We start from the raw sequence: 8,052 nt of genomic DNA, 5'->3' as shown, positions 1-8,052 counted from the left end.
TGAATACAATATCATTTTATCCATATTCTTATCATAATCATGTCTATTGCCGAATACAATATCATAATGTCAATATTCTTATTATTAGTATGTCTATTGCCGAATACAATATCATTATATCCATATTCTTATCATTATCATGTCTATTGCCGAATACAATATCGTTCTATCCATATTCTTCTCATTATCATGTCTATAGCCGAATACAATATCATTCTATCCTTATTCTCATCATTATCATGTCTATTACCGAATACAATATCATTCTATCCTTATTCTCATCATTATCATGTCTATTTACGAATACAATATCATTATGTCCATATTCTTATTATTATCATGTCTATTGCCGAATACAATATCGTTATATTCTTATTCTTATTATTATTATGTCTATTGCCGAATACAATATCGTTATATCTATATTCTTATCATTATATCCATATTCTTATTATTATCATGTCTATTGTCGAATACAATATCATTATGTCAACATTCTTATTATTATCATGTCTTTTGAATAATACAATATCATTATATCCATATTCTTATCATTATCATGTCTATTGATGAATACAATATCATTATATTCATATTCTTATCATTATCATGTCTATTGATGAATACAATATCATTATATTCATATTCTTATCATTATCATGTCTATTGATGAGTACAATATCATTATATTCATATTCTTATCATTATCATGTCTATTGATGAATACAATATCATTATGTCCATATTCTTATCATAATCATGTCTATTGATGAATACAATATCGTTATATCCATATTCTTATCATTATCATGTCTGTTACCGAATACAATATCATTATGTCCATATTCTAATTAATATCATGGCTATTGCCGAATACAATATCATTATGTCCATATTCTAATTATTATCATGGCTATTGCCGAATACAATATCATTATGTCCATATTCCTTTCATTATGTCCATATTCTTATCATTATGTCCATATTCTTATCATTATGTCCATATTCTTATCATTATGTCCATATTCTTATCATTATCAGGTCCGTTACCGAATACAATATCATTTATATGCCCATAGTCTTATCATTATCATGAGTACGTCCCTGGTAAAGAACCGTATGTAATACAATGTGTTTAACTGAAAACAAATGTTGAACGTTTTGAATATATTTTTATATAAAATTAATATAAATAGACGATATTTAGCTGTCAGTGTAAGTCAAACGTTACTGAGAATTCCGAGGTAAAATATTTGTTCAAGCATCTTGTTGATTGTTTAGAATGTTTTGATTTTTTTTTTACATCAGAACGGTGTGTAAGGGATGTGACAGAATTTTAAAACACGTTTATAATGAAGTAAATTGCAAAACAAAATGGGTTTTTTTTAGAATTGAGGGCGAGGACGGGTCAATTATTGCTTTTGGGCAACAAAAGGTATTCGACTTTGCGGACCAAAAATGTATTGATGTGTGTTTAGAAAAATATGGTTTCAGGAGGAAAAATAGATTGGCTGTTAAAATGTTAATAAGATGCAAAACCTTCGATCCGAAGAAGCGGGTTAACCCCCCCCCCCCCCCCCCCCAAATGTGCTTTTAACTTCTACGTAGAATTGGATTTTATAGAAAGCTTAAATAAACATCATTGAAAAGTTTTTCTTCTACAGTGATCTAGAGGTTTTCGTAATAGCTGTTAATACTGAAATCGAAATTTGACAGATTAGATAATTTTATACTTGGATCATATACGTTATCTAGAGTTGTTGGATTAACACTTATATTAGCTTCATATCATACTAGATCGGAAATATTCTGTAAAATTAAGATTAACTTGTTTTTGTATTTTATTTCACCTAAATTTGATAATTTCTCTAATAAAATGCATTTGGATAGAGCTAAGTTGGAGTTTTCTTGATAATATCTATTGCCGAATCCCATATTATGATGTCCATATTCTTATTATTAGCATGATGATGTTCCTAGTGAAGATAGATAATACACCGAATATTTTGTATTCAGATACTTTCTTTACAATCACATTGCGTTTGATAATTCTTCCTTCATTTCAGCTGTGACGGAATTTCCATGTACCTTTCCAAGTCCATGGTCGAACCAAACATTTTCAGTTTCTATTTCTAATATACATGTTGGGAATTGGCAGTTTAACACTGATTGCCAAACATATACACAACACGACGGATTAACAGTTCTGTGTCATCAAATAACAGAACGCTTCCTTGTTGTCCGGTATGTTATTACTTACAGTTCTTTAACATAAATAAAAGACTCACTCAATCTTTAAAATTCTGAAAACAGAAAAAAAAACATAATCATGAAATATGTCGATACCAGGGCAAGTTGATTGTTAGTTTCTGAGGATATCACCATTTATTAAGCCAATTTCTTGTATTGCATACAACTATGGAAACCCTTGCATTGAATGTGTTGTTTTAAATTTAGGTAATTGATTTTGGAATCATAGAACATCTCTCCCTGATGCATAGTACTAGCTTTCTCAATTTGGCTGGGTTTTTTCTCTTTTACATTAATAATTGTAGTTGTTTTAGAATTTGAAATCTAGCACCAATATGGAAATATCAATTGTAGAACTAAGAATAGTTGTCAATTAGAAATAACTGTCGAATAAAGAATACTTGTCGAATTCAGAATCTAGTGTAGCATCATTGGAACCTCAAATATAATTGTTATTTTCCTAATGCTCATTACTTTAGTAGTATATTCCTATGATGATATCACTATGTATTGTTTGAGAGATATGTGTGTTATTGAAGATTTCCCTCAGATGATATCACTATGTATTGTTTGCGAGAATGATGTATGTTATTGCAGATTTCCCTTAGATGATAACACTATGCATTGTTGGAGAGAATAATGTTTTTATTGACGATTTCCTCAGATGATATCACTATGTATTGTTTGAGAGAATAATGTTTGTTATTGTAGATTTCCCTATGCTGATATCATTTTGTATTGTTGAAGAGAATAATGTTTGTTATTTAAGATTTTCCTCAGATGATATAACTATGCATTGTTTGAGAGAATAATGTTTGTTATTGAAGATTTTCCTATGATGATATCACTATGCATTGTTTGAGAGAATAATGTATGTTATTTAAGATTTTCCTATGATGATATCACTATGCATTGTTTGAGAGAATAATGTATGTTATTTAAGATATTCCTATGATGATATCACTATGCATTGTTTGAGAGAATAATGTATGTTATTGAAGATTTCCCTCAGATGATATCACTATGCATTGGTTGAGAGAATAATGTATGTTATTTAAGATATTCCTATGATGATATCACTATGCATTGTTTGAGAGAATAATGTATGTTATTGAAGATTTCCCTCAGATGATATCACTATGCATTGTTTGAGAGAATAATGTATGTTATTGAAGATTTCCCTCAGATGATATCACTATGCATTGGTTGAGAGAATAATGTATGTTATTGAAGATTTCCCTCAGATGATATCACTATGCATTGTTTGAGAGAATAATGTATGTTATTTAAGATTTTCCTATGATGATATCACTATGCATTGTTTGAGAGAATAATGTTTGTTATTTAAGATTTTCCTATGATGATATCACTATGCATTGTTTGAGAGAATAATGTATGTTATTTAAGATATTCCTATGATGATATCACTATGCATTGTTTGAGAGAATAATGTATGTTATTGAAGATTTCCCTCAGATGATATCACTATGCATTGGTTGAGAGAATAATGTTTGTTATTGAAGATTTCTCTATGATGATATCATTCTGTATTTTTTGAGAGAATAATATGTTAATTGAAGATTTCCCTATGTGCGGGATTTAAATCATCAACACTTTTTGACTTGGATATATATGTTAGAAAAAAAAGGGAGTACAAAACACCTAAGGGAGTTACTTTAACTTAAATATTTCGGTCAAATAGTGAAAGGACAAAAATGATTCGAATAAGTCAAATCTTTTTGAGTCAAATAGTTATCAAAAGAACCTGGATTATAATTTAGTACGCCAGACGCGCCTTCCGTCTACATAAGACTCATCAGTCACGCTCATATCACAATATTTATAAAAAAAAGTAAAATCACAAAAATACTGAACTCAGAGGAAAATCAATTTGGAAAGTCCATAATCACATGGCAAAATCAAAAAACAAAACGCATCAAAAACGAATGGACAAGAACTGTCATATTCCTGACTTGGTACAGGCATTTTCAAATGTAGAAAATGGTGGAAAAGCCAAACAAGTACAAAGTTGAAGAGCATTGAAGAGCATGGTACCCCTTTAAACAAATGATGATATTAATTGAAATGGTATGCAAGTGATCTTTCGGAAAAGAAATGATTGTATATTGATCTTTAGCTGCGAATCAAATTGATATTTTTACTTTTTCAGAGTACAGGGTTCTGACAACTTCGCATGTTTCCCGATCTTTTACAATCTTCAAAGTGCTCCTTTAATGTTTACATTTGGAGCAAGTGGTAAGTTGTAACTTTGTAATGAACTCAGTACACTTTGTAAGAATGTTTCTGGCATTTCTATACCTTGTCTTATTTGTTTATGATATCAATACAAACATTCAAATACAATTCGATACAATTCGTTACATGTTTTTTTTTTGTGATTCGACCTACCAAGTATCAGCAGTTATGACGTAATGTACATTTTTACAAACATCGTTCGAGTTTTTTTATTGCGCCACAGGGATAACAATTGAAGATGCCACGTCAATAAGACGCAAGCCCAATATTTCAAAAATAACTGGAATTAACGTCTCCTTTTCAACAACCGACCTGGGTCTTTTACTTCAATCCCGAACTAGCTATGATATTCGTTTAGACAGCAATAACAATATTACAACTGTGATATTAATAGAGAATATCATATGGCTTTTTCAATATCGCATCCGTATTAACCCCAGAAATGATTGAGGGTTGATGCAGTGTGTGATATTGAAAAAAAACATATCATATACACTTTATTATATAACATAAACCTCAAGTAGATGTTTTTTATGTGACATGACGTCATACAGATAAGGAGGTTTGAAATGACGTCATACAGATTATAGGTTTGACATGACGTAATACAGATTAGGGATTTGATAAAGCCTTTGCAACAGTGACTGCAATCGATGACGTGACGTCAAACAGATTAAGGGTGTGATCAAGCCTTTCCCACCGTGTTGATATGATATCATCATGGTGGCTGATACAGCACGCTTGTCAATAGTTGTATGACACATACAATTTATCCGTATTTACTACAAAGTATATAATATTATAAATGCATTAAGCACTCCATAACTAAATGTTCTTTATCGTTTAGACGGAATCAAAACGTTTGCCAACAAAACGGGAGAATTTACAGATATATGTGCAGTCTGTAAAATGCCAATTGCCACTTTGGTAGTTAAAGGTAAGGATATATATTTAAAATCTGTTCATTCTATAACACAACATAGCATGCATCCTTTGTATATTGAAATTTCTTTTGTTTTATAAACAATACCGTTGAAGATAAGAAATTGTGATGCATCAATCGAAGCGATGCATGTTAAGTCTGAACACATATAATATCAATGCTTGTTTAAATAACTTTTCAGTACACTTGAATACCTCATATATTTCATTAAACGAACTGGTTTTATTCATGAGTGTAAAACACTAGCATCATATAAAATTTCCTTTTAAACTTCTTAATTAAGCCTACGCTCTGAACTTATATTTTTAGATTCTCCTTTTACAAAGATTTATCTGGGATAGATGTGTACATAGTATATTGAAAAAGAGTCGTGAAAGATACCAAAGAGACTTTCAAATTCATTAATCGAAAATAAACTGACAACACCATGGTTGATAAGAACAAGATAAATAGACATATAATCATTACACACAAAATAGAAGTACTAACGACTGAAAAAACGAAGAATAAGAATGATATCAGGTGCTCCGAAAAGGTACACATATACTGCTCAACAAATGACATCCGTCATGTTTATATATGAACAAGTCTAAATTGAAAACAACGTTAAAACCTAAGATTGAGTTTGATATTTTTTAAACGTGTGAATCCAAAACAAATTTCTAGGTAGAGGGGTTCGAATACAACACACACAACATTTCCAACAGACTAAGAAAATGAAAAAGTATATTTTAACAAAACGCATTTGACTAGCAGGACGAAACCGGATGTCAACTGGCATTGCCAAATAAACAGATCACAAGATGTAACAAAATTTTAATTATATTAAATACCAAACAGAAAACAATAAACTTGTGGAAAAGATGAATTAACGCAAACAAAAGTGAAAACATTAACACAATATTTTAGAAAATAAATGGCTCTTTAGTGATGTCAGGAATCGACACGGTACTTTGAAGACCGTATAATTCACTTAAATTTGGGTAAGACTCTTGAATTCTGAAGAGTCGGAAAAGGATCACCAGAACATATCAATCCTGGTATCTTGTTATCTTTGTATCTTTATATAATAATCATTATTTGGCTAAGTAATACCCCTGGTATCTTGTTATCTTTGTATAATGATCGTTGTTTGGCTGAATGATACCCCTGGTATCTTGTTGTCTTTGTATTTTTGTATAATGATCATTGTTTTACTTTGCAGTTTTGGGATCACCTGGTAAGTATATCTAGGCATTTCTGTTTCAATTCATAAATTTAGACGACCAAACGTTACACAATACCCAACTAAAATCACTCATCACCTTGTGTATTCGCCAGTTTCATTGACAGTTTTGAAATAAGCTTTATTGTTTTAACAACAAAGGACATAATTATACGTGTAGATGTCTGTCAATGCAATTGTGGCATGTGTAAGTGTGAGCACAATCCCCAAAAAGAATCAGAAAAAGAATTTTTATTATACATGAAAAATTCCTCGAAATGTAATTAAATATTCAGTTCGATCAAAACTTGTAACATATTAAAAAAAAACACATAGTATTTCATACTGTTCACATGAGTTGCTGACATAATTACTTGTGGCAAAAAAAGGTAATGAACACATTACCGAAATATCAATAATTTGAATATGTTTTCAGCCTTGCCCCCACCGTCTCGTTCCTGTGATATACCTTCAATGTGCCCCTCACCTGGTAAAGCATGTAGTGCGAATGACGTCATCCCTAAAGGTTCTGGATGTCCAATTCCTACACCAACCCCATCCGAACCAACAACAACCACGCCTGAACTAACAACTAGTGTGCCTACAAGTACTTCTGAAGCAAAGACAGCGACTCGTGTCTACCGCAGTCATTGCAGGAAGAGAAATCACCGACATCCTTAGTGTCATCATATAGTGACATGAGAAATCACCGACATCTTTAGTTTCATCATATAGTGACATGAGAAATCATCGACATCTTAAGTGTCATCATATAGTGACATGAGATATCACCGACATCCTTAGTGTCATCATATAGCGACATAGTTCATAACAAATCCAAATATGTGGATTCAAAGAAGACAAATAAAAATTATTTGATTTCACAGTTTTGTCACTTTTCAATCGAGTTACTCTCTGGAGCCTTCTCTTTCTTTTAGTAAATAGTCTTTAATCGTGTTCACAGTCCGTACATTACACCAAATAATTTATGTTAATGAAAATATCCTGTTATTGATTTTTGTGTGTCCAAACGGCCTTTTTGTGTAGTCTTTCATAAGGAACGCTAAAATCCATGAACTGAAAAGGGACGAAAAAGTAACCCAACACTGTAGGAATACGATGACCAACAAAAAAGTCAAATAAACGTGAAAGTAACATGCCTATGTTCCGGATCATATGAGTATCTGGACCATACGCGTATGGTCATGACCATGTGAGTATATACTCATATGGTCCGACCGTACGCGTATGGTCGGGGTAATTTACACTCTTTTAATACTTCTAAACTCTTTATATCTAGTTCATTAAAAAGACGCATTCCTATAGGTAATTTTATTATTATGTTATTATAAATAGATTAGTTAAATAAAAATTACATGTTTCACAAAGTTAATTTAAC

General features: G+C 31.1%; 1 protein-coding gene across 1 annotated transcript; it reads left to right on the top strand.

Annotated features, from left to right (window-relative positions):
• Positions 1 to 2,148: 2,148 nt before the first annotated feature.
• Positions 2,149 to 7,361, top strand: LOC134686662 (uncharacterized). The gene is made up of 5 exons (XM_063546336.1): positions 2,149 to 2,244; positions 4,421 to 4,506; positions 5,354 to 5,443; positions 6,654 to 6,668; positions 7,090 to 7,361. The coding sequence occupies exons 2-5, from the start codon at positions 4,485 to 4,487 to the stop codon at positions 7,332 to 7,334; spliced, it is 372 nt and encodes a 123-aa protein (XP_063402406.1). The 5' UTR covers positions 2,149 to 2,244; positions 4,421 to 4,484; the 3' UTR covers positions 7,335 to 7,361.
• The last annotated feature ends 691 nt before the right edge of the window (positions 7,362 to 8,052 follow it).

Source organism: Mytilus trossulus, chromosome 10 (assembly GCF_036588685.1).
Source record: "Mytilus trossulus isolate FHL-02 chromosome 10, PNRI_Mtr1.1.1.hap1, whole genome shotgun sequence".
NCBI classification, from domain to species: domain Eukaryota; kingdom Metazoa; phylum Mollusca; class Bivalvia; order Mytilida; family Mytilidae; genus Mytilus; species Mytilus trossulus.
This window is presented reverse-complemented; position numbering and strand designations above follow the sequence as displayed.